A 25026-nucleotide genomic window follows, 5' to 3' on the forward strand; every position below is an offset into this window, starting at 1 on the left:
TCAAAGGAAAAGCGCGAGAGCGGCGAGAGCGCCAAAGCCAGACACAGCGCTAGAAATAGTGAAGGACGAAGCACCATTGAACACGGGTGATGTACTTGCTGGGCTGCTGCTTTCAGTGGTAGAGCCCGATCCTGAGCCTGCGTCCGCACCTGCACCCGTGGTAGTAGGAGGAGTGGCTGTGTGGATGCGGGTGAGGCTTGAAGGGATAGCTGAGCTGATGCGTGTGCGTGTGAGGCTGGGTAGGATGGAGGGGTGGCCGGTACTGGTGCCAGGGGAGACGCCTGAGCTAGAACCGGTCGAACCTTCGGAATCGGATCCATTTCCACCAACGTGAGAAACACTAGTCTCACTGACAACACCTCCCTCGGTAGTGGCCGAGCCTGTGGCGGTGATGACAGAGTAAAGAGTCAGAGTGCTCGTCTCAGTGCCAACAACAACATCCGTCGTCTGCACAGGAACAGATGATGTGTACACTGCGCCAGGTGCTGTGGTAGTCACGGCGGTGTTGATGGGGACCGAAGTGGTACCAACAACGACGGTCTCGGTCGTGACGTGTGTTGTCTGGTCACGGCCTGGGCAGTCGGTCACAGTTGCCGGGCATTGAGTCAGAGTTACGGTTCTGGTTGAGAAGATTGTTGAGACTGTGTAGTCATTGCCGTTGCCGTTGCCAGATGGGCCGGTAGGGCTGGGTCCCTCGGTAGTGCTGGTTACATCTTCAACAGGGCAGATGGTGACCGAGACGAAGATAGTCTCAGTTGTAACGTGAGTTGTCTTGTCGGTGGCTGGGCAGTCGGTGACAGTCGAGGGGCAGGCCGTGATGGTCGAAGTGCGGGTGCTGAACACACTAGAGGTTGTCATATCCGGTGTAGGGGTTCCAGCTGGACCGGTAGGGCTAGGTCCCTCGGTAGTGGTTGTTACGTCTTCAACGGGGCAGATGGTGGTCGAGAGGACGATAGTCTCGGTTGTAACGTGAGTTGTCTTGTCGGTGGCCGGGCAGTCGGTGACAGTTGAGGGACAGGCTGTGATAGTTGAAGTGCGGGTGGTGAACACAGTAGAGGTTGTCATATCCGGTGTAGGGGTTCCAGCCGGGGAAGAGCTGGTAGGCCCCTCAGACACAGAGGTTGTCTGTGCGATGGACTCGGAAGATGTTTGGGCTCCAGAGGTCGAGGCCGAGGAATCAATGGCACTGGTTGAGGTGGTGTCTACGGGCCCGGTGCTAGTGGTTGTCAGTGTGGCGGGCTCAGAAGATGCTGGTACACCAGAGGTTGAGGCCGAGGACTCAATGGCACTGGTAGAGGTGGGGTCTACAGGCCCAATGATGGTGGTGGTCAGGGTAATAGGACCTAGAGTGCTACTTGGCGAGACAGAGGAGACGTGCGATGAAGATCCCGATCCCACGGAGCTGGTGTGGCCAGATGTGGAGGCAGAAGGAATAAGCGGAGTGCTGGTAGCCACAGACGAGCTCGATGGAGTCTTGGTAGGGACCGAGACACTGGTCGAGGTGGATGAACCACAGCTCTTCTCGAACGAGATGTTGTTCACATCCACTGTTGTGCCCCAGGTTGTCGCATCAGGACAATCAATCATGATGAAAATGTCGACATCTGAGCTAGCAGTCGTCCATTCCTTGGAGATGGTCTTCCAGGAGCCGGCTGCGAGAGTGCTGGTGCCGACATCTGCGCCGTTGAGTACGAGATTCACGGTACAAGTGGTTGTATCAACAACCGAGCCAGCTTTCTGCCGGAAATCGAAAGAGACAGTATAGCTCTCTTCCGCAACGGCGCCGGTAACTGTCTGGACCAACAGGGTCTGTGATTGGATAGCTTCAGCACTCAGATGCCTACCACAAAACACGAGTCAGTTCACATTCTACAAGGAACCTTACATATGGCTAGGTAAATACGAACAGGTATCCATCAACAGCGGCACCGCCGTTAGGGGGTAGGACAGTCCACACACTATCATCGAGATCAATGGTCTCAAAATTCACATCCTTAATCAAGTTCTCAGATTCACAAGTAGGCGTGGTTATAGTGTGTGCAACTGCCGGAAGAGCGTGGGCAAGCCACACCAAATGGCTTCGGAACAACATTTTTGTACAGAAGCTAGCGAATGTAAACGAATGGACGGGCGAGTAAACACCACAAAGGGTCGGCAAAAAAATATAATTTTGGATGAGCAAGTAAATCAAAATGAGGAGATCGCGGGCTTTTAGCCCGGATCTTTACTTAGTACCTAGTCTCCCCAGGTGTTGGAAAGTAAGATGCATCGTGGTTGAACCGTTTTGTTGCCATCGCCGGCTTGTGGCGTTTGCGCTCCACTCGGCGGATAACTGGCAATTTAAAGCGAGAGGATTGTCTCGTTCAACGCAAGGCCATTGGTTCCTGCATACACTTGGCTGACTTAATATTGAAGAATCAGGTACACATCAACTGAGCGCCTAGAATGGGGAAATTGGAGTCTTCTGTTGTCCTTCCACTTAGGGCTTGGCATGGCTTGCTGTCTCTTGCCGTCTCGGATTCTCGTATCCTTCGGGAAATTTGGGAAATTGGGGAAATTGGGCGTATTGTCAGACGCTATATTTCTCACTACACGCTCGTCAAATCAGAGGAAATTCATGAAACGAAAAACCTGACAGGGAATCAAATGGAGGCGATCAAGGCTGGGGCGCGGATTGTCTAGCCACGTTTTGTCTCGATCGGCGCTATGCCGGTGGCCCCTTCCTGACTTTTTGAGTTTCCTAAAGTGGCATAGGTCTTTTAATAGCCTTGTCTATTCTTGTACAATAGTTATATGTAAACGCTATGGCCCATCAGTAAGCGAGAAATCCAAGACATGCCATGAAATTTAAAGACAATAATGCATTACACGAGACCACCAGGGAATAGGAGGTCTCGGAGTATAGGCCGAGTCTATATGCCAGCCCCAAAACGCCCGGAAAACACACGTCGGATAGCGAATGAAGGCGAACGCTTGACGTACTAATAACACTCAATGCACCCAGACAAAAGACAGGAAAATAAAAGAAAAGCTAGGAGGAAAAAAATAAAGCCCTGAAGTCATCACATCATGTATATCATACCTTCCCTGCGCAAAAAAACGTGGGCAAGAAAAAAAAAAAAAAAAAATAAGAGAGACGCATATAGACAGCCATCAGACAGTGCCGTATTGGCCACGCTCTGCGCCCAACAGAGCCTGTCCCTCTCGAGGGACCGAAGATACCCCGGACTCTCTCCGAGGCGAATAAGAGGGGATCCAACCGCGCATCCAGCCGTGAACATGCCTCCAACGGTCTCGACCGCGTTTTGGATCACCCCCATCGTCGTGGTCCGGACCATCGCCATACATGAGAAACTGAACGCCCATGAACCCATCGAGTCCCAAGACACCGAAGGCACCCAGGAAGAACGGGGTAGCGCGTCCGATCCACTCCAGACGGTCGTTACCGTGGTCATCAGCCCAACCGCCACCGCCGTATGGGGAAAAATCGGACCAAGCGTTCGGGTTGGTGAGCAACGAGCTGGAGTAAAACAGGTTCCCACAGAAGGCGGCCATGAAGAGCAGTGGGGAGAGACCTTCGGTGCTCTTGCGCTTATAGTTCTTGTATAGCTGTGGAGGGCGCGAGCCGAGATACAGGATTGTTGACATCCAGGAGAAGACGCGGCCGATGATCTCGACGAGGGCCTCCTGTGGTACGTCAGAAATGGGCGGATGAGGTTTATCAGTGGGAGCAGCATTGGCGAGTACGGCACAGAGCAATGATGCCATGAGCATCGTGCGGGGCAGTGCGAATGGCAGGCTGTGCGCGCTGCTGCTCATCCTCACGGATCGACGCGAGGAGCTCAATTTCTCGTTTGAGTATGAGGCCGCTTGCCCATGGCTCGAGTTAAGTACCGATCCTACCTGGAAGCCCATATCCTTGGCCTCGGAGCGCTTGTTGTCCATCTTGACGGGAGCTGGGGTCTGACGTGCTGATTCGTCGCCTGGAAGAGGCACGCCTTGAATGACTCCTCGCGCCGAGTCGTGCGAGTGTGGCAGGTTGCTATACGAATCATTTCGGCGAGCTTTATAATGGGTGTACCAGAAGAACTGGAATACCAGAGTGATATCAACAAAGACGTAATAACCGGCAATCACCACCTGCCACCCTGCCTGCCGGGTGTATAGCGCTCCAACGAGGTTGCTCGCATCACCAAGACACCAGATTACCAAGAAAAATATTGATAAGCCCGACGTCGATTGCAATTGGAAGTTCTTATAAATCTGGGGTAGTTGTGCGAAGAGCCATGAGACTATGCTGAGGGTCCCAAGAACGGATGAGATCGCCGCGAGAGGGGTGGGGATACAGATGTGGAGATGCGAGGAGACGGCGGTCAGGAAGGGCGAGGTCGGTTCACAGTGGGAAGGAAGGGTCCCAGAAAGGAGGTTTCGTAATAACGGAGGAAACATGGTTTATCAATGGGGGATGTCTTTGATAGATGCAGTGGCTTGGTAGAGCCTCAGGTAGTGACTAGTGACTCGTGTAGGGGGCATCAAAGTATGGGGTAGAGGCGATAAGCGAATCTGATGTGAAGGTGAATAACAGAGGTATGTATACTCCGTACTCTAAGTCTAATAGAGCTAATAGATTGATCAAGCTTGGAAAGAGAAACCAATAAGTAAACGAACAAAAGCAAGAACAGGAGAGAACAACCCTGGAGGTCATTCTGCAGTGTCACGAGAGCTGAATCGTCTTATCGAGTTCATCGGGGCAGATCGGATGACTCATGCGATAAGCATCCATCCATACCTAAATGGACGTATCAGGGCTTCTCCGAACTTGGAAATGCAGGGTGCAGCCCAGCTGTATTTAGGTGACACATCATTAATGATGGTATTGTATGATGGAGGCCATGCTGGCTATCATGATCAATTAGTCAAATATTTTATACAGACTCCAAGATTCTACATCACCCCAACCTCCCGGGCTTCCAAGGTTGGAAGTCGAAATGACACATCTCAAGTCCATGGATCTCCATATGCCTGGATGTACAGAAAACCATTAGAAGCTACAATTTCAATATAAAAAAATCCATACATGTATACAGCATAGTAGAGAAGAACGCGTCTGTGGACATGACATAGGAAGAATCACTAGGTAGTTTTACTCTATGCCAAGCCAACACAATAGACATGCGTTATTAATTATGTACATAATTATTCATGTTGACCTCCTCCCTCACCACCACCATGGTCAAATACTCCCTTGAGAGAGAAATTCGCGTGGCAAATGCAATCAAGGCATACAAGGAGCGTGATAAAGCAAAAATCGCAGTATTGGCCCGGGAATTCGACATTTCGTACGATCTGCTTCGCAGACGAATCCTCGGCGCCGGTCCTCCTACTGCGCTCCGCAAAACTCTTAATTCTATTCAAGAGAAAGAACTGGATCAGTGGATGACTTCCCTTGAGGCTGCTCATACTCCTCCTACCCCTGGTATGGTAGAAGCCGAGGCAAATCGAATACTTGCTCGCGATGGAATCGAGAAACAGGTTGGCCGCAACTGGCCTTACAGATTTATTGCTCGCCGCCCTTCACAACACCCTGATCTACAACGCCCTTTGAGCAATCTCAATAGCTTTGCGTCAAACAAGGACCAAATAAAGAAAAAAATTCGGAAGGCTATAGAATTGCTTGAAGAAGTGGCTGATGATCTTGATAATCTCAGCCCGAAGCTGCGAAAGCGAGTAACTAGCGTCCTCGATGCTGGTTTAACACAGACGGCAGAGGTTGCTCGCTCTGAGAATCAAAGTCGCGAAATACGTCCGCGCCAGCGGACCCGGAGGCCAGTCTCTCGGCGTGTCTCTGCACCTGAAACAGAGGAATTGGATGAAGATTAGAGAGTGTGGACTCTCTGACATGTCTATGGCTGCTTTTCATCACCAGGCCAAAAAAAACCATCCAATGAGAGGGAAGAGAGCAAATCCAACATTGCGAGGGACGGAGAAAGAGGCTGGTGTAGACGATACTCGGTGGGAGAACTGTGACATACTCATAAGAGATCGAGGGATATCTAGAGTTACCACGCCGATTTGAGGAGATTTTCTAGATGCAAATATTGAACTAAATGACCGAAGCTCTCATTATCTCCGGCTGACAGGCGACAAAATACGGATTACGAGGTCGGGACCACGAGGACTGGAACATGCACATGTGGATTGATCACATGGGTATTTCGTTTGCAAATCCACATGACCAAATATTCATTCTCTCATTATACATAATCGTCAAATTGATAAAGGATAATCAACCACCAGGAAGGTCTGGATTTATGTTACACATGTCGAAATGGAGTCTTCGTCGGAGAGTATACAATATGGTAATTAAACAGATACTCCTGGAGACAAAAATAAACCATGATCGAAAGGAAATGTATCAAGATAAGAATGCTGTCTCTAACTCGATACTAGACCTCGAGCAAAGGAAAGCACATAGCCCATTTTCCATGACATGTGCCTAGACTGTAGTACGATAGAAGAAAGAGGGGGACAAAAGAAGGCCTAGGCAAAAGAACACTGTCTGAGATCGAGCTTTACTCAGTATTCATCCTCATCGTGGTGCCTCGAATGGCTGCTACGATGGGAACTATGAGAGTGTCCGCTGTGAGAGTGCCCGCTGTGAGAGTGCCCGCTGTGAGAGTGCCCGCTGTGAGAGTGCCCGCTGTGAGAGTGTCTACTGTGAGAGTGCCCACTATGACCGCTATGACTACTGTGCCCCGAATGGCTCCGATGGTCATGATGGTGGTGGCGGTGGTGACGGCGGTGGCGGTGATGATGATCACTGTGATCATGCCCATTCTCATCTTGACTATCATCGTCTTGCTTCTTGTGATCCTTCACCTTGTCCTCCAGGAAGTTCCCGAGGAGAGCACCGCCAATCGCACCCAGCAAGCCATGTTCCTTCTTATGACCGAGGTAATAGCCCGCCACGCCACCAGCGAGCGAACCCCCGAGTCCACGGTCCACACCCCGGTCAGCGTCGGTGTCTGTATCGGAGCGTTGCTCGCCCATTCCATCGTGCTGCGAATCTTCTGGCTCCGATACATACACCCCGGGTGGGTGGGGACTTGTGGAGGGTACGTACCGTGGTTGGTCGGCTGGATGGTTGTTACTAGGATCGGTGTTAATATGAGTTTTCACAGCTAGGTGCATATATTGCCCACTCACTAGTATCCTGCATTTTCGGGGATTCTGTCTTGCGTATTTTGGTGCTCTGTAGGAGTCACCGGCCCAAGATAGTCTGGCTGCCCTGTCGGCGTATAGCTTCTCTCCATAGAGGATCCATATGGATCAGGCGCGAGGTGGTAGGAACTTTGCTGTGGAGCATAGGCTTGGTTTGGGTTTGGACTGGGCTGGTAATGCTCTGATCCCGGGTTATAGTGCGGCTCTTGGGTTCCATAGGGCTGATGACCATATGCCGGGTACTGAGACTGATCCTCTGGGGGATAGTAGCCAACCCCGCTCGGCGTAGTTGAGTTTGAGTTGTAAGCGTATGGATCTGCCATGTTGATGTGACGAATATGTCAAGGAAATTCTATCGCATCAATAGGAAAGACAAAGGGGTTTATTTATGTCAGACAGATGACTTGTGGCCTACTTATACATGGTGCGGCTGACCTGCCCGCAAGACCGTCGATCTTCCGCCGGAAGTTGGAATGCACCTTCTCTCCAATCAAATACTGATCACTTGCTTATCTGCATACAGTGGAGGGGTGTCCATTTACCTAATATTTCTTTGCTTTTCTAAGAAAATATGTTTGGCAACTGATATTGTGTTGAGATACAGCGGTTCAATCTTGAATGACAAGATGTGAAAGAAACAAAAACACGGATGAGTCGGGGTATTCCGGTGAAAATCGAAGAAAAAGATGGAAAGCATGGTGTAAATGGAGCTGGCCGTTAGACGTTCAGGGTCACGTCGCTCCTTGGGGCGATGGAAAAATGGAGAAAAAGAATTTGCGCCAAACAATGGCATCAAAACCCAACACGGAAAGGAAAAAATAAAGGTGAAAGGTGAAAGGAAAGAATGAAGGCCGACCAAAAGTGATGCGCCCAGCACATTCAAAATATCCTGGCCTTCATCGACATGCAAGGCGGATCGTCTATCAACACATGGTTTCGAGTGTACACACCTTAGTTATACGGGCGGACTCTGAATGCGACGAGTGGAGGTCGAGCTGTTAGTCCGCTGTGACATCCAGTTCACAAGCATTTCATCAAGCTGAGTGTTCATCTCCTTGAGTCTCTTGCTTTCCTCCTTGAATAAACGACCGGTGATGGGGTGGTCAGGGCCAGCAGGAGGTACATTTGATTTGTCGTGGACAATAATAAACAAGTCACGAATGTCGTTTTCTTCGTCCATATATGATCGTAGACTGGAGTCACTCCACGTCGGAGTGTCCACGGAAAGGGTGTCGAGTGAGGCTGGAGCAGCCATGCTACCCTTGGGGTAAATAATGCTCTGACCGGGTGATGATGGCGGAGATGGGGGCGATAGAGAGCGCACTTCTCGAGGAGAGGCATTATTTGTGGAGCCGCGTGCGCTCATGGGAGAATATGCTTCCACGGGAGAAATATTGATAGGGGACTCTGGTTCATTTCCAGCCAGCGTAGGGACGAATTTCTGGGGTGGAGATGTAACAGACGCCGATCTAGCCGTTGTTTGGGCTGGATCATTGGGACCTCTCCATTGAGCTTCACTAGATGGTCGATCAACAGGCGATTCCAGAGAGTCCATGGATTCGAGCGGAGTAGCAAAGGGGTCCTTGGAAGGACTCGATTGGCTAATAGGCGATTGTAACACAATTTCACAGTCTTCGTAGCTGCTTTCTCTTTCTTCTTGCAGTGGCACCTGCCGAATGCTCTTGCTACCCTGACTCTGGTTAATAGCCTCATTGCCTCTGGCGAACTCGGCCATCGCAGGGTCAAGGACTGGATCAACCTTCATGATTCCTGGGGGCTGCTTGTGTAGCTTGTTGTTCGAGAATTTCTGGGGCTTAGACGGCCGCTGTTGTTCGGGGGACATAGACTTTGATGAGATAGACTCCATCGAGGTCTTAGGTTGGGGCGATGTGCGGAATGCCGGGTCTGCAGGAGACTTTTCTGGGTCTTCAATGTCATCTTTGCTCTTCTTGCGTTTGAATAACCCGCTGAGCATTCCAGGTTTCTTGTCTTTTCGTTTCTTCTCCTCTTTCTCTTTGATTTTGTCCTGTGAGTTGGAGCCCTTTTCGATAGATTCAAAGCTTCCACGAGGCTTCACCAAAATGTCAGTCAATTAACCTTTAGATAAACTCACGATGGGAAACGTACCTCTTTCCATTCAGCCAAGGTGTTTGTGCTGTTTTCATCGCGAATATCGCGCAGGAGATTTGGCGTGAGAGAAATCTTCTTGGGCTCGGCAGTGTCGTCTTTGAAGAAGGAATCGGTGTTTCGTACAGTGCCATTTCTGGATCTACTGACAGGGGGTTCTACTTTATAAAAGTAAGTTCCAAATACTATCCGAGGGCAGTAGAGTTGAGTGTTTTTACCTTCGGCCTCAAAGAACTCTTCACTGGATGGGCGTCGATCAGAGCTTGAACGCTGCGAATCTTGTTTCTCCGCACCGTTGACATCGGCATGCTCTGGGGAGTTTTCTTTCTGGGCTTTGGGCCTCAGAGGTTCCACGACAATATTATCTTCGGCTTGCTCTTGGACATCTTCCTCTTCTCCGTCCAGAGTCTCATCGTCGTTGAAAAAGTCGCCGTGTTCGGAATCATCGTCCGTTGAGTAGTCGACATCGGAGGCGTCGATGTATGTCGGGGCCCCGAAGTTGACGGTCTTCGCATTCCGACGGCGCATAGCTTTTTTCAAAGGATTCTTTGACTTTTCGTTATTGTCGCCCAACATGGTCGCAGATAAATCCACGTTTCTGTGTTTATTCAATCTAGCCAGCCTTTCAGTTGGTGTTTCAATGTGTTCCGCAGGGAGGTAACCGATGCTGCCATCCTTCACCACGCGCACAAGCCACCAGTAGCTGTTGCTGTCGTCGAGAAGAACCATGGTATCACCCTTTGCGGCATTTGCTTGCCCATCGACTGTTGCGACGAAGTTGTGAAGCGCATATACAAACTCAAAATCGATGTCCTCTGTATAACATCAGCTAATACCCGATTAACACCTATAATCCCCGAGAATCCGTACCATCATCGATAGAAGGTGAGCTGGAGATTTTGTCCATCATATCATCGTCCATCATATCATCGCTTTCACCATCTGCCATATCACCATCTTCATGGTCGTAGTGATTTTCATCCTCATCATCTTCCTCGTCGTTGGGTTCTCGATACGCCTCCTTGTCACCACGGTATTCGTGATTCTTGTCTAGTCCGCCCTTTATCTCCGCTTGCGAATCTTGTTCAGCATTGCGAATAGAAAGTTCTTGATGGGGAGCAGGCCGGCCGCTCCCAAGAGGATCTGGATGTTCGGGTTTTTTGGTGTGATCTTTGGCGGAAGGGGTATCATGATCTTGAAGATCCAAGGTATCTAGAGGTAATGGTCAACACCTTTAACTTCGAACCAATTGGCCTCGCGCCCGGGAAGCATTCGACCTACCAGCTCGGATAATTTGAGGCCTAGTCATGCTGCAGTGTAAATGAGTGTGGTGTCAAGAGCAATTGGATTGAAATAAGTCGTGAGCGCAACCAGTGACTAGCGCAGGAATATGGAAATTAAAAGACAAGCGCCCGACAAAAGCAATGCGCGAGCCTTCAATTTCCTGTATCCAAGTAACACACGAATGCTAGACAGTAAAGAAAAAAGTTCGAGCGATTGTCGCGAGCACTTGGAGAATTGGTCTGAATGAGAGACAGTGCCTTGAATGAGAATGGTGGGGGCTGGTCTGCACTTCGGTCCAGCACGGAGGTTGACACAAGAAATAAATTACTGCCAGAGCGACAAGGAGAAAAAGAGAAGGGAAAAAAAAGGACAAAGAGATGTCTGGCAAGGCGACGTCGAGTCTGAGTTGTAACTCCTTTCACATCTCCAAAAGCCAAAAGGAGGTCTTCCCAAACAGGCGCCCCTTGCGCGCGGTTAAACCCATGGTTTGACCCCTGAACCCATGTGCGGGCACGCAATAGTGGCCGACTGGCCAGAGCTTCTATGGTATATCGACCTTTGTATGCCTACTATGGTATTGTAAATAGATTGGGCTTTTTTCCAGACAGCTAAGTATAGGTAATATCTTCTGGGCACTAATCAAACGAAAGGTCTATACATACTACACAACACTGTGGAGAACAATAGTAATAATTACCCAGCATGGCCCTATTTCCCGCTGTATCTCTGGTCATGTAGGGAAATTAGGGCCAGGGTTGCCCTTTAATCAGGTGATTTGCAGTTCTCGCCATCGTCCGGGTTTCCCCGGTTTTTCTCCCCTCTCAGTAGCGGAGACTACTTCATCAATACCTCACTTTCAATCTCTCTCTTACTACCTTTGTTTGTACCCATCGTGTTTTATCTCGAATTTTTTTTCATATTCAAGTCCAAAAAACTTCCTCTTCAATCACGACTTCCTTTACATCACCACTATATCAAACCTTTTGTCCCCACTTTTGACGCTATCACCCCCACAATCATAATCATCTTCAACAGCCATCAGAAAGCGTAACAGAAAAGCTAAGTAGAGGGTTATATAACCCTTCTGCGACCCTATCACGGGCTGACAATACGACAATTTCCGCCTCGTGTTCCTCGTTAGGGCATGGCACATAGCGAGAGGGCCGGATTGGCAAGTGGATTGTCAGGTTTAAGGATTGAAACGAAGTTTCATGAGCGTAAAAAGTCATGGACAAATGAAAATGCTGGGAGGAAAGCGACAACAGTGGGCGATGGTATCGAAAGCGATCACACCAATCAATCTCATGATTATGCGCGTCGCCACGATACTGATAAAGACCACAGTTTGTTAAGTGATCTACACTCAGCGACCCCTCCCATCTCCGTCCCTCGCCCCGGTGAGCAACACCACGTAGACGATGCCGACGACTTCCCACACAAGCCCAATGAAGTGCAGGGGTCCCCTCTCGATAGCTATCTGCACACTGGTCGACCCTCGATTTCTTTCAACCCGAAGGTCTCTGTGGACTCCGGTAAACAGATTCCATTGGAGGAGCCACTGTCGATGGGAGATGTGAAGAACCGTCCACCGCAAAAGTTTGAGTCTCGTAGTTCTGGACTCCGGAATGCTCTTTCACAAGATGATGAGCATGTCGAACTGAATCACGAGTCCCCATGCTGGAGCCCCAAACGATCTTTGGATCGGAGTTTCCCGACCGGGGAATCCAGAGCCCAGCCCTTTGCGAGATCTGAAAATGGCTCGACCACGGGCTCAGAGCTTCATCGTCCCACATCCCTTACATCGCAATCGACGGTATCTCCGGTCATGGACGAGGTACGAACCCCTCCCGATGACTCTAGCCACACGTTGCTGTCGCCATTTTGCGTGCCGTCGCCAACATCCTTTGCATCGCCTGAAGACCGCAGCAGCTCCTGGTCTGGAGGGATCGCAACTCCTTTCGGAAGCAAGCGCAGCTCTACTTTCGATCGCAGCAGCAGCCTTCGGAACTCCACCCGGCACAGTTCTCGACGATCGACTAACTCGAGTGGCAAGTCGCCCGCCAGTATGTTTCTTTCCATGTGGAACAACGTTGAAGAGCCTGCTCCTCAACCTGATGATGAAGGCCAGATGGTTGGAGACGACTATGTTCTCGGAAAGCAAATCGGGTTTGGGGGTTTCAGTACGGTGAAAGAGGCCTATAAAGCTGAAAAACACGGTGAAACCAAAAGACTTGCGGTGAAGATCGTGAAAAAGCAGCTTACAGGGCGAAGTGAGCACGAAAATGACGAAGTGCAAGCCGAATTTGACCATGAAGTGCGAGTCTGGCGGTACCTCAGCCACCCACATGTATTGACGCTCGATGCCGTGTACGAAACAGATTACGCCACGTTTTGCTTCACCAAACTTGCTATTGGTGGCACTCTCTTCGACCTAGTCCGCCAAAATCGGTCTGGTCTAGATACGCAACTAGCAAAGAAATATGTATACCAATTAGGCAGTGCAATCCGCTACCTGCACGAAGACGCCCGCGTGGTTCATCGAGATATCAAGCTAGAGAACTGCTTGCTCGATCCTATTGAGTCTCCTGATGGCACAACATCTTCGACCTTGGTACTGTGTGATTTCGGGATGGCGGAATGGATGTCCATCGATAACGGTGGCGACTCTCCTGATCCGTACGAGGATGCCGCTGACCGTCCGCCGCCTCAGCAAATGGGCCCTGCTGGGTCCAGTACCAGTGTGGCGGGTAGTCTAGAATATGCATCGCCCGAACTGCTTCAATCAGTAGAGGTTTTCGTTCACCCTTCAGTCGACATCTGGGCCTTTGGCGTTATCGTCTATACAGTCATCGTCGGTTCGCGACCTTTCCAAGACTCTTTCGCTCCTCGTATTCAAGCAAATATTCTCAGCGGAACCTGGGATTCTAATGCCGTATTCGGTGACACTATAGATGGTCACCTTCGTCGGGATCGCCAGTACGCCCTCGACTTGATCCGCGGGTGCCTCGAAATGGATCCCAACAAGCGTTGGACTATCCGCGATGTACTAGCTTCGTCCTGGCTACGAGAGGTTCGTGAGGCAACTGAACCCTCACCTGATGCTGTGTGGAGACTATGAGCTTTGCTCATCTTTTCTTCCATTTGATGATTAGCAACCTCACAACCTGCCCTTACATTTGGACTCCAAAGCAGATGAGATTGTCTTCACGTTTTAACGTCAAATTTCTTACGGTCTTATGGCCCTCATTTCAGTCGCTGAACATTCAACAAGCGCCGATGCTCTCGGGACCCTCTGAAACCACTATGATACCCCTTTATTTTATTTTATTTTATTGCTTCTTGCTTTATTTCGGCTCAAGATTGTCCGTACGTGCCTTTTATTTCTGTGTTTTTCCGCAATCTACTCTCGATATCCCCCCTAGCAGTGCATTCTTGATTTTTGGATTTGGGGGTTGGTTGGATTCTGGCTTAGGCCTTCGCATCACGAGACGGACGATTATGATTTACTCTTATAGCAAGCGTGGCGTTTCATCTTATTATTGCCATTCTGTCGGATGTTGCATGAGCATTCGTCAGTTTGGTTCTTCGCTTTGCGTGGTCAACTTGGCTTGGTCACTTTTACTGGTGTACTTTTATACCTGTGGATCTTTGATTCATGTTTACTGATCTGGCTTTGGTCTTCTCTTCTCAATTTTTGGTGAAATATCTGTCTGGGTGGCTGGTCTGTCCTAAGTACGGTACAAGACATAATAATCAAGCTATTTATTATATCTTGCAATTCACAAGAATGGTCGGCTGGTCATGCGGCCTCTGTCCTTGACGACGTAGGACGAATAATCTAATTCACTTGGCTCGTGATACTATGAACGTTTTATTCAGATAACATTCGGATGTCTTTTCGGTGTTATAGCTGAAGGTAATAATTACATATGTAGCTATCAAATCACCAGGAGTCAGAATAATAGTACAGGGTACATAGACATGCTCGCTTTTCACAGGTCCGGCAGTTGCCTTTTTAATCTATAACCAGATACATTTACCAAATGCATGAACATCGTGCTCATAGGTCATTCCGCGGCCTTGGAGCTCTCCCAGAAGAATAGAAAAGGGGGAAAAAAGGCCAAGAAACATCTAATTGCAAAGCCTAACGTATCCAACAGAACATATTTATACATATACAGTAGACCAGTGCAAACCAGCCTTAAAAAAACAATGCCAAACAACCAAACGGAGATCAAGTATGAGATTCTCCCCAAACCCACTCAAATCTACCAAAGCCTATTCGCAGGCAGAACCTTCTCCTTCTTAACACCAGCAGTCGACTTTCTCTCCTCGGGAGAACGGAAGAACAAACTAGGACCCTCAAGCGGCTTAAGCAGATGCGCAAGATATCCCCGATGCGCAGGATCACGATAATACTCAATATCCTTACGCTTCGTCGGATCCGGCAGCCGGTACTTCATCTGGTGGTGGTTGAGCACAGTACTCCACTGCATCCAAGAGAACGGCGAGCGAACCCCAGCGACCTTGTAGAGCTTCTCTGAGCCACTAGCGCGCGCCCACGCAGCCGACAGGAAGGTATGTGTCTCGCCGTCGAGGATGCGGCGGATGGATTGCGGAGTGTAGTAGCGGGTAGTCACCGAGCCGCCGGTGGATTCGATGGCGGCGATAGCGGAGGCGGAGACGCGCGAGGCAACGACGTGGAGTGGTTGTTTCAGGGATTCGGCGCCGTCGCCGAGGATCTTGAGGCCGTCGATGGGTCGGCTGATGCACCCGCTCTTGTAGAGCTCTTTCATTGTGATGGGTTGTTTGGGGTTGAGGCGGCCTTGGTCGATCCAGTATTGGATTCGGTCGAGGTTGACGGTTGCCATTTCGACGGAGAAGCTGGATTCCGAAGAAAGGGGTTTGATTAGAGATGTGCTTTGTGGGGAAAGAGAATTGGGGTGCTTTTGACAAGGGAGGACGATTTACATGTTGACGCCGCCGCGCTCGCCGTGCACGACGATATCCTTGGTCTGACCACCATTGAAGCCTGCTGGGACTTTGCCGTGCTGGCCTTGACCCTTGTGTCCACGACCGGAGGTCTTACCCTTGCCTGAAGCGGGACCGCGGCCTCGACGGATGCGCTTGTTGTAGGCAGTCGGGTTGTCGGAGAGGGAGGCTAGGATAGAATTGTTGCGGGTTTGCTGGGATTGTGGGAGGAGGAAGGCGAGTGGGGAGGCCTGTTGGAATGGCCGGGCTGAAAACTGTGCCAGCCGCGTGGGCAGTCCCATCAACCGGGGAGACATAGTGTGTGGTTGTGGTTATGGGCTTGCTGGTGCTGAAATCGCGGGTTTGGTGGTGAGTTTCGAGATCTCTGTCGGGGCGGGTTATGTTTGATCCGACTCCGGGCCCTAACTACAGTATGTATAAAAGTCGACCTGTGCACCAAGAACTGTGTTGCTTGTTTGGACTTTTTTTTTAAAAGGATATTAGGCATTCTGACAAGTGCATTAGACATGTTTTTGTTACGTTTCATTTTTCAATATACATATTTATCGATGTGGATTCAGACGGTCGGGTAACTGGGTCACTCTTCAATTTGGAGCTTTCTTTGCTAACTATGTAGCTACCTCCACTACAATAATTAATTGATATTATACAATAAAAACGTTGATTTCAAGCGAAGAGAAATTACCACTTGGTAAATCTAGATTCATATGCTGCAGAGCTAAAGCTATGTCTGCCAAAGTAAAACGCCGTATGGATGCAAAATGCGAGAGCAGTACACTGCCGATGTGCCCTGAGGTACATTCGACGGACATGGGCGAAATCAAAGTCAAGAATAACGCCGCAGATGCCATCCCCGAGGTTAATCTCGTCTACAGGGAGGCGAAAACCGATTTCCTTCTAAAATGGAGCGCCGAGGATATGCCAGATACAGTCGTGAAAAGGGGGGGAAATCTGTGCAGTCGAAAAAGGAAGACAAGTAAAAAGAAGGGGATAAAAAGGGTGTACAGCGAATGAGATGGTCTTTTTTTTTTCTCGTGTGACGGGTCGTGGCGCGGTCAAGTCATAAACTCAGGAGATGAGAGTAGTAAAGATAGGAGTACAGAATGCTTCAACCAGAGTAACCGGAAGGTGGGTAGATGGGGTGCAAGTAAGGAGGTTGGTTCCACGCATCAGGCTGGATGTAGGGTAGAAGGCCGGTCTTGCGAGAAGTGGTACCCTTTCCAAGCGGCTGGTAGTGCATATGGTCAAATGGAACATTGCGCTGCTGCTGTAGAGAGCTTGATGGAGGTGGAATCAGCAAGGTGTTGACAGAACGCACTGGCCGGTAAGGCGAGTTGCGGTTGGCGAGGAAGAAGGAAGGAGAGAGGTGTGTCTGCGGGGTGTGGACAGAATAGGTTGATCCGGCTGGCGAGACGGTGGCAGAAGACACGCCGAATGGGCTCTGGTGGTGCCGGCCTAGTTCTGGCAATGAAGTGGTGTTGTACATGCTGGATGGCATTGGGGGCACAGAGAGAGGAGGCATCTGCTGCCAATTCGGCGGCCGATTGTAGATAGGAGGCATAATAGCTGGAAGCTGGGAGGGTGCTGTGGGAGGGAGCGTTTGAGATACGGGATAGGAAGTTGGGAGGGGAGGTGGTTGGTGAGGAGGCGGAAGACGAGAAACGTTCATCGGTGCCACCGGGGCAGAAGTGGGAGTCAAGACGGGTGGTAGGGTGGGCATCGCATTCATGGCAGTCACCGGGACAGTCATCGAAGGAGCAGATGTGGCGGAAGAGAGAGCAAGCCGCTTGGTCGGGTGAAGATCATCATTCTCATCGCGGCTGCGTTTCCGAGAGCCTCCTATCGCAGGCTCGGCGCCCATCGATTGTGGCGGCAACGAGTATGGCAATCCACTGGGTGGCATATACCAATTCGGCTGCGACTGGGAACGGAAGACATCGGTACCAGGCGACGGCAACTTGGATGGCGACTGCGATTGGATGCGGGGAGGCGAAACACGGAGCATGGTGACTGGTTCGACGGGTAGCATCGAGGCCTGGTTGAAGTAGTCTCCGAAGAGCCCTAGCTTGGTGTGCCACTGGGACCACTCGGTCTCAGAGGAGAACAGATCATAGCGAATGTTGCTCAGAAACTCGACCTCCATAATGTGAATCTCATGCACCGCAATGCCCGATACCTCAGCCCACGTCTTATTGGTGTAAGTGTTATCGTCGAGGTCTGCAGATGAGTCAGCTAATTTGTCCAATCAAGTCCAGGGCGGTGAACCCGATAAGAATCACTCACATTTATTGCCGAGCATCAACGCAACCGTCATCAACCGGAACTCGCTGCCTTTCTTGCCCTTGACCCCGGAGTTGAACTTCTTGAGGCGGTAGATAAACAGAAGGGCCAGTAGAATGACATTCTGGCTGACTTGCGTAGTGGAGAGAATTGTGGCAACCCATTTCTGAAATCCAATGGTGGGCATGGCCTCGGCGACCAGGGAAGGAACGGGGTGTTGGCGATCTTCGATGGCTTGTAGTTTGGAGGTCTTTTCGAACCAGAATAGACAGGTCATCTACATAAAAAAAACAAAGATATTAGTTCATGTTATAACGTCACTCCTGTAGACCCAGAAATCCTCACCTGAGCTGCAAACTCAGCCAAACTGCCCTTGCTGCTGTTGATGGATGAAGGAATTCGGAGTTGCGATCCAGTTGCACCGGTTGACTTCTTCTGAGCAGTTGGTTCCGTCGCTGGGGCTTCTTTAGTCGCGCTGTGACTAGGTTTCATGGCGGCCATCGACGAAGAAATGGAATCGAACTGGGGACGCGAATGGCCATAGATGTGCGAGTGCATCCCGTTCGGATTCCCCCCATATGCGATAGGTGGCATAGCATTGTAGGTGACGCCGGTCATATCGTGAGGAGGGGTAGGTAGACCGTTCCGAATAGGAACAATCCGAGAGGATCCCGAGGTTTGGCTCTCTAGAGCCTTCAACGGGTGATCCTCAGTTAAGTCGATGGTTGGAACTCCCGGTGTCGAAAAGGAGGAATGGAAGTCCACAGTGGAAGACATAGGGAAAGTGTAAGTGATGAACGGAGAGCTCGACACATGGAGTTTTATTTCTTTTTTCTTTTTCTTTTTTTTTTTTTTTTTGATCAAAGCAAATAAAGGCGTCGGCGGAGAGAACCGAGGAGTTTCAGTGACCCATGTTCTTCTCTATTAAAAAGTGAAAATAGAGCCAATCAATAGAAAACAAGTGATTTGTTTTCTTGTCCAATTGGAATGCAATCAAGGAGGGAGAGGTGTTCCAAGTGAGGGAAAAGTGAATATAGACCTTTCAGGGAGTTTGGATGATGTATATAGAGTAGCCACGATAGGCCCATATAAGGAAAGTAGTGATAAAGAGAGAGATCCGGTTGCTCCACTAAGAGAAGGGAAAAATAAAATATTAAAAAATAGGAAAAATAGAAATAAAATAATATAAAATAAAATTATCAAGGCATCATCTCTTAACCCGGAGAAAGTGATAGTTGGCACAGAGTTTGACCCGGACGCAGGTCCAGGTTGATCCTCCTTTCTGGGCTCGTTTGGGGTTCCGGGTTTAGTAGGGAAAAATAATATAATTCTACCCAATAAAGTGACAAGGTAAATAAAATCTGAAAATACCGGTTGATGTCAGAGCCATGGGGAGTTCCAAGTGGATGCTAAAAAAAGGGTAGGTCACAGAATGTTTAGGGCCTCACATTTGCCCTAAAATGACAGTATGGAACTAGTGAAAAAAGAGATAATATAATAAAGCTATAAAACAAAAAAATAGTAAAACCCAAATCAAGTTGAATTCAAGTTGAATTCAAAAGAGAGGAGAAAAAAGGGAGTTCAATCCTGAGACCCATATCAGATCCAATAATACTTTTGCAAGTTGGGTTTAGTGTCAATAAATTACCAAACCGTGTTATGCGAGGTGAAGGGCTGTGAGGGTGCGCAAGCATGTAGGTACGCCTCCGTCCTGCAAAGAAAAAAAAAAAAAAAGGGCTAAAGGGGGTTGCCGGGAAGCGCGGGGCTTAGGGAGGGTTTGAGCACAGTGGCTGGTAGTTGTACATAGTATACACTGGAAAGGAATGGAAAAGGTAGGGAAAAAAAAATGAGACCAATAATGAGAGAATGGAAGATCAATTACTTGGTTTAGGGGAGAAACCAGAGAGAAACCAGAGACCATAGAGCCATAGAGCCCAAAGAGACCAAAAAGAGGGAAGATCGGGAGTCTCGGTAAGAATGGTGCATTCTTATGTAAGAAGGCAAAATTACTAAGAATTTAGCCAATTAGAGACAATATGACAGTATACACGTATACCTATGTTGTATTTTGTAGGAATGGTCCACTAAAAGTCTCAGGTGGGCCAAATTTCTTGCCTTTTTTTTTTTTTCCTTTTTTCTCTTTTTGGTGTTAATTTATCCCGTGTACGACCGGTCCACGGTCCATGGGCTTTTTGCTCTCTATCACACCCGTAATCGCGTACCCCCCGACTTTGTTAGCCGCTATCAGTCATTGGTTCTCATAGTTAGTACGGAAGTACGGGTTATAGTCATTTGGTATGTTCGTGTCTTTGTGGAAGTCTTCTCATCCCGCGTCTCCCCCTACAGCCCACTGTCCCGGAGGACTTTCCTGTTTATGATTTCAGGGGTGAGAATCTCATCATAATTACAGGATACTGTTCCAGTGATGGACCAATTTGATAGTTCAGGAGCCTCGGAGGAGGGCCGGAATCCCGTCATTTAATTCGTCCGGCTTTTATGCACTGGACTTCCCCAAGCTATTTTTCTCTACTACGGAGTACAGGTCACCACATACCTAATTTAGTGCAAAAGTACGGAGTACTACTGGTACCTCTGTCGGTATTTGTGTCCCGTCCAAGCGCCCCTGTGTTAAGCCGAGCCTATAGTGGAATATACCAGTTGTTGGCCCCAGTAAGAACAGGCTGTTTCACTCAAAACACTGTTCGACCCATCTAGGCGGAAAAGCCTCAGGTAAGGTGGCATGTAGTTGCACTTGTGATCCAGTGCAGTAGGCTGGAAAGCCGAAAAAGTGCAACGGGCCCAGATCGGCTGGTGGAATTGGAATCCATCGGCCACTCGTGGCGTCCCAACGGTCATCCCTTCGAGAAAAGGCCGAGGTGATTGTTTCCAAAGATGTGCACACTCCCTCGCAAGCTATACAAAAAAAAAAAATTACGGAGTGATTAACATCCCGCTACTCCGTGATATGGAAGTGGTCCCTGAAGGTGTGGTCTCTGGTCTCTTTAACGGTAAGTACGCACGGGGCATCTAATCATTTAGTACTCCAAGTACTCTCCGCCTAGGCGCATGCAAAAGGTATACATATTAAACCTCTTGAATCTTCAAGAAACCTTCCTGAAAGATCATCGGGACTCTCACAAGAGACACTTGGTCTATCACGCCACCTCATGTCCGAAACCAGCAACTTGGGTAACCTCCAAAGGGAGAATCCAAGTCCTATCTTGGCGGTAAAACCACGGTCAAGCTGAGAACCCGGGTGTTAGCAAATCGTGGACCTTCATAAAAATAAAAAGAGCTCATCTGGCGAAATTAAAAAAAAAAATTTGAAAAGAAACCTCTCTCCACTTGGGTTTCTGAGCCACCGCCACGGAAGATGTTTCGTTTCTAGAACCCCCAGGTAGAGAAGGTGGATTTTGAAGGGAAAAGTCCACTGTGTCATAGTGCTCCATCTTGTTAGACGATCCATGCCGTTGTCGATTGGTTTTTTTTAAAAAAATTTATTTCAAAACCTTGGAAGGTCGATGTTGAACTGAAAGCCTTGGAGGCGACACTTGATTGGTAAATTACTTGAAGTGACCCCCGTCTTTTACTGTTTTGGGCCAAGGACGTGTTCACTCGTCACAGTCCTACAAGGGAGCCTAGGAGTCAGCTTCAAAAGGTGTTTGACCGGGAGCCTTACAAAGTACCCTTTTGTTACCCCCTTGATTACAGTCACTTCATCTTCTCTTCTCTTTGGTGGATCTAAAATAGAAAAAAAAAAAAGTGTGTCTTCTAAAATGGAGTCTCTACCTTGCCATCCCGGTTGCGGCAGTTCATTTCGACTTGTGCACAATTCCCGACAGCTCCACAAGTTTTACCTATCGCCTTTCGCGGGTGAGATTACTCGGCACAGTACTACCTGCAGAGTTCACCTGGAAGTGGGAAATAATATATATATTTAATTCCTTTTTTTTTATGTTGTATGAAAAAAGAAGTCGGCCCTTGGAAGGATCAGGTCTAGAGAAAAAAAAAAAAAAGTATCAGCCCCCTGTGCTATAGCCAGGATCCCACCGATGATCACTCTTGGACAAGTTGTACCCTCGACCATTGGCGCATGCAGTTGACTGCGACCGCTATGATCGTGATATTCTCATAGAGTCGTGAAGGATGTATTGTCTACGGACATCTGTGTTGTCAACCTGATGCACGCGGAACCCCATCCCATCCTGGAAATCATCCGAGCTCACATTTACTACCTTATGTCCGAAGTACAATAATATCCGTACTCTGTACTCCGTACCAATCCTACAGTCACGGGGCACTTAGAAACATATCCGCAGCACTTTGCGCAGAACCACAATTTGATATTGCATTTTGATTGGCGACGCCTGAATATCCAAAGTTTCCGGTGCACACCTTGTTGCGGGTAGTGTACTCCGTACTCCGTACGAGATAATCTAGGATCTAACCCTGGTTAATAATGGTTGAAGTGTACTCCGTACCCAGGTGGCTGATCTAACTTAGCAAAGCTGAAGCCGATCACTAAATTACGTTGTAGTCCTTATATTGTATACTCGCTACTCCGTATGGAGTAGCTACTTTTATAGTATAATGGTTAACCCATGCAAGCAGATATAATAACCGGCTTACTCCGTAGATAGTACGGAGTACATCTTAGTCTCAACTATCACAACCAGGATGCTTTTGTGGCTCTATTAATTACACGTTGACCCTGACACCTTCCTTCATCATTACACGGGGCTTGGATTCCGGTACATGCGCTCTGCGCCCGGCATCAACCTCCTCTGAAATTTTTTAATTGTTTGGAATATTGTGACTTTAAACTGCGGTTTTTTTTTGGGTTCAGGTAACTTATCTGATGCGTCGCAAGGCCAAACAAAAGTGTACGCCTTGGGAAATTACTTATCTCAACGCCGTGTTCAACCACCTTGCTGTGCCTCTTACCCAGCACGGCTCCTTGCATCCCATCCTTGCGGGTGCCTACAAAGTACTAAGAGCAACATGGATATTAAACAGTATAGAAATTGTCTCGATATCACATAACGTAGTCTAGGTAGTTTCGCTATTACATTATCTGGGATTTGCTCCGCACTCACAACCATGAGATATACGGGTTGCAATTATATATGTCATTGCGTATTATCTGATGCGCTCGGTGCTAAACATTCAAATGTTCTGTTTTCCATTTCAATACGGAGTATATGAGGCTGCTACTATTAATCTCCCCTTCCTGGCGTAATTATTCGACCCACTTCCGGGATGAAGGAGACGAGACGGCATGCAAACATCTCAAAAGGGGATCGTCGCTTCAACTGGTCGAAGATGGAAGGAACCTCTTTTTCTCCTTATAGTGTCATTCTTACTAGACCCAACACCCAGGTGGAAGTTGGTGGAATTAATTGGCGACTCGAAATTGCGGATCCGGTCCTCTATCAATTGTCACTAATCAATATTACCTATCTAGTTCCCCTATGACGTCGGAGTCATACTATATTGTATATGAAGTACTTCGTACAACGTTCTATACAGAGTTAGTATGTTGTAGTATATACAAAGTACGATGTACAGTATACCTTGAAGTTATTCTGTGGCTGTAAGACTGATTGGTACCCAGATCTATGGATATCTCACAATGACCAGATCCGTTTTACCCAACTGCACGCCACCTACTCCGTAGAGGGTTGCCTTCTCCCTTTACCCTCGAGCAGTCACAGACAGACCGCACCAACCTGACCTGGACCCTCGACCCCCAGAAGTGCACACTTTGTCAAGGGCAAATGCAAACGGGCTCGGGCACAGGGCCGTGTGACAGAACGGGGTCATCTCGAGCCATCAGTTGATGTCTTTTGAGGCTGATTTCCGATTCCAGACTTCATGCTTCAGCCCCGTGCGCACAGGAGCTAAAAGCCAAAGGGAGTGCATACTCCGTAGAGGGGGTGGGCGAGTCCCACACAACCCACATGCTCAAAAAGGTTTCAAAGACAAGAGCAGATTGAGGGGGGCAATAATCGGCTATTCATTTGCATGTTTTACTTTTTAGCTTTTTGACTTTTTTGCTTGACTAGGACATATCTCAAAATTTGTCTAGATTCTGCAAAGCGCCCCGAGCACCTCACAAAGCAAAGCGCTGGTTTCGGGCTCTGGCGCTGGCGCGGAGACTAGCATGGTCTCGAATCTTGACTTTTTGGGAATACATCAAAGACTTGTTTGCTTCTCGTGATTTGACTTTGGCGGATTCGAGAATCTACTGTTCCGTTGACTCGATGGAGCCTTGCTCGGGGTAATCGATACTCTTCTCGCCCCCCGCTCGGTGGCTCATGGGTGATAAAACGATCAACGCAGTTCCGACGGTGTAGAATCTAAAATTTGTCTATTCCGGCTGACGGTGTTGTATTATCTTCTATTGGTTAGAATGCAACATGCATATACTACAATGTTGTATATAGTTAAGAGTCCAGAATCCATACAATAATGTACTCGGTAGACATGCCAACATAAAAGTGTGGGGGAGCATAAGATCTATTACGTAGCATTGTCTCAGTCGCTTTGAGCGTCTAAGATTAGTTTTTCGAGGCTTAATAATACCAGGGACATGGAGCCCTAGAGGGCATTGGTCTCGAGAGTCTAGAGCTCTGACAATAAATATTAAAATATGCGTAGCGGTCACGACTTGACGATCCCAGTCGGAACACACTATATGGTATCCGATTCCAACAGGAAATAATTGTTCTGCCTTAAAATTAAAATTTTACTTAGATTTATTGCTGTGGATGGTGGATCAGTTAACGCGTACAAAATCTAACTCCCTTTCTTTACTAGGAGTATAGCACAAGGTGTACTCCGTACACACGATCACATTCCCGTCTACATCCGGGAGCCACTTCTTGTTTTCACTTTTTTTTTTTCACTGTTCTTTTTATTTCGATGGAAATGAGAACTCAAATAAATAACAAAAGTGGTTCAACTCTGTAAGCTGTCCTATGGGAAAATGACTCCTTTCCCCCGGTCCAAGACGTGTTGCAATGCCAGGTACAGTCCCGAGGCGAGCTGGGCTTGTTTCCAATCTGCAGCCAGTACTCCGTAGCACTGTATCCTCTTGGATATTGTGGATGTGAAATACAA

At 48.5% G+C, this 25026-nt stretch overlaps 9 protein-coding genes across 9 annotated transcripts; 3 read left to right on the plus strand and 6 right to left on the minus strand.

Moving 5' to 3' along the window:
- On the minus strand, positions 1-2092 carry N7479_007758 (uncharacterized protein; the record flags this gene model as incomplete). Its single annotated transcript, XM_057255452.1, has 2 exons — positions 1-1840; positions 1908-2092. 2 exons carry the CDS (start codon positions 2090-2092, stop codon positions 1-3), a joined length of 2025 nt encoding a protein of 674 aa, XP_057109314.1.
- Positions 2093-3153: 1061 nt separating this feature from the next.
- On the minus strand, positions 3154-4449 carry N7479_007759 (PQ-loop repeat-containing protein; the record flags this gene model as incomplete). The annotated part of the gene is made up of 1 exon (XM_057255453.1): positions 3154-4449. One exon carries the CDS (start codon positions 4447-4449, stop codon positions 3154-3156), a length of 1296 nt encoding a protein of 431 aa, XP_057109315.1.
- A 780-nt stretch (positions 4450-5229) lies between these two features.
- On the plus strand, positions 5230-5880 carry N7479_007760 (DNA-binding domain-containing protein; the record flags this gene model as incomplete). Its single annotated transcript, XM_057255454.1, has 1 exon — positions 5230-5880. One exon carries the CDS (start codon positions 5230-5232, stop codon positions 5878-5880), a length of 651 nt encoding a protein of 216 aa, XP_057109316.1.
- A 692-nt stretch (positions 5881-6572) lies between these two features.
- N7479_007761 (uncharacterized protein) lies at positions 6573-7544 on the minus strand (the record flags this gene model as incomplete). Its single annotated transcript, XM_057255455.1, has 3 exons — positions 6573-6730; positions 6822-7150; positions 7207-7544. 3 exons carry the CDS (start codon positions 7542-7544, stop codon positions 6573-6575), a joined length of 825 nt encoding a protein of 274 aa, XP_057109317.1.
- A 632-nt stretch (positions 7545-8176) lies between these two features.
- Positions 8177-10657, minus strand: N7479_007762 (SH3 domain-containing protein; the record flags this gene model as incomplete). Its single annotated transcript, XM_057255456.1, has 4 exons — positions 8177-9292; positions 9349-10163; positions 10219-10560; positions 10630-10657. The coding sequence occupies 4 exons, from the start codon at positions 10655-10657 to the stop codon at positions 8177-8179; spliced, it is 2301 nt and encodes a 766-aa protein (XP_057109318.1).
- A 1119-nt stretch (positions 10658-11776) lies between these two features.
- Positions 11777-13750, plus strand: N7479_007763 (Calcium/calmodulin-dependent/calcium-dependent protein kinase; the record flags this gene model as incomplete). Its single annotated transcript, XM_057255457.1, has 1 exon — positions 11777-13750. One exon carries the CDS (start codon positions 11777-11779, stop codon positions 13748-13750), a length of 1974 nt encoding a protein of 657 aa, XP_057109319.1.
- A 1150-nt stretch (positions 13751-14900) lies between these two features.
- Positions 14901-15920, minus strand: N7479_007764 (mitochondrial 54S ribosomal protein uL15m; the record flags this gene model as incomplete). Its single annotated transcript, XM_057255458.1, has 2 exons — positions 14901-15516; positions 15604-15920. 2 exons carry the CDS (start codon positions 15918-15920, stop codon positions 14901-14903), a joined length of 933 nt encoding a protein of 310 aa, XP_057109320.1.
- Positions 15921-16350: 430 nt separating this feature from the next.
- On the plus strand, positions 16351-16604 carry N7479_007765 (uncharacterized protein; the record flags this gene model as incomplete). The annotated part of the gene is given in 2 exon segments (XM_057255459.1): positions 16351-16482; positions 16500-16604. The coding sequence occupies 2 exon segments, from the start codon at positions 16351-16353 to the stop codon at positions 16602-16604; spliced, it is 237 nt and encodes a 78-aa protein (XP_057109321.1).
- A 128-nt stretch (positions 16605-16732) lies between these two features.
- N7479_007766 (uncharacterized protein) lies at positions 16733-18681 on the minus strand (the record flags this gene model as incomplete). Its single annotated transcript, XM_057255460.1, has 3 exons — positions 16733-17841; positions 17908-18181; positions 18250-18681. The coding sequence occupies 3 exons, from the start codon at positions 18679-18681 to the stop codon at positions 16733-16735; spliced, it is 1815 nt and encodes a 604-aa protein (XP_057109322.1).
- Positions 18682-25026: the final 6345 nt, after the last annotated feature.

The sequence above is a fragment of the Penicillium vulpinum genome, assembly GCF_028829585.1.
Source record: "Penicillium vulpinum strain IBT 29486 chromosome Unknown utg000003l_segment0_segment0, whole genome shotgun sequence".
NCBI classification, from domain to species: Eukaryota; Fungi; Ascomycota; class Eurotiomycetes; order Eurotiales; family Aspergillaceae; genus Penicillium; species Penicillium vulpinum.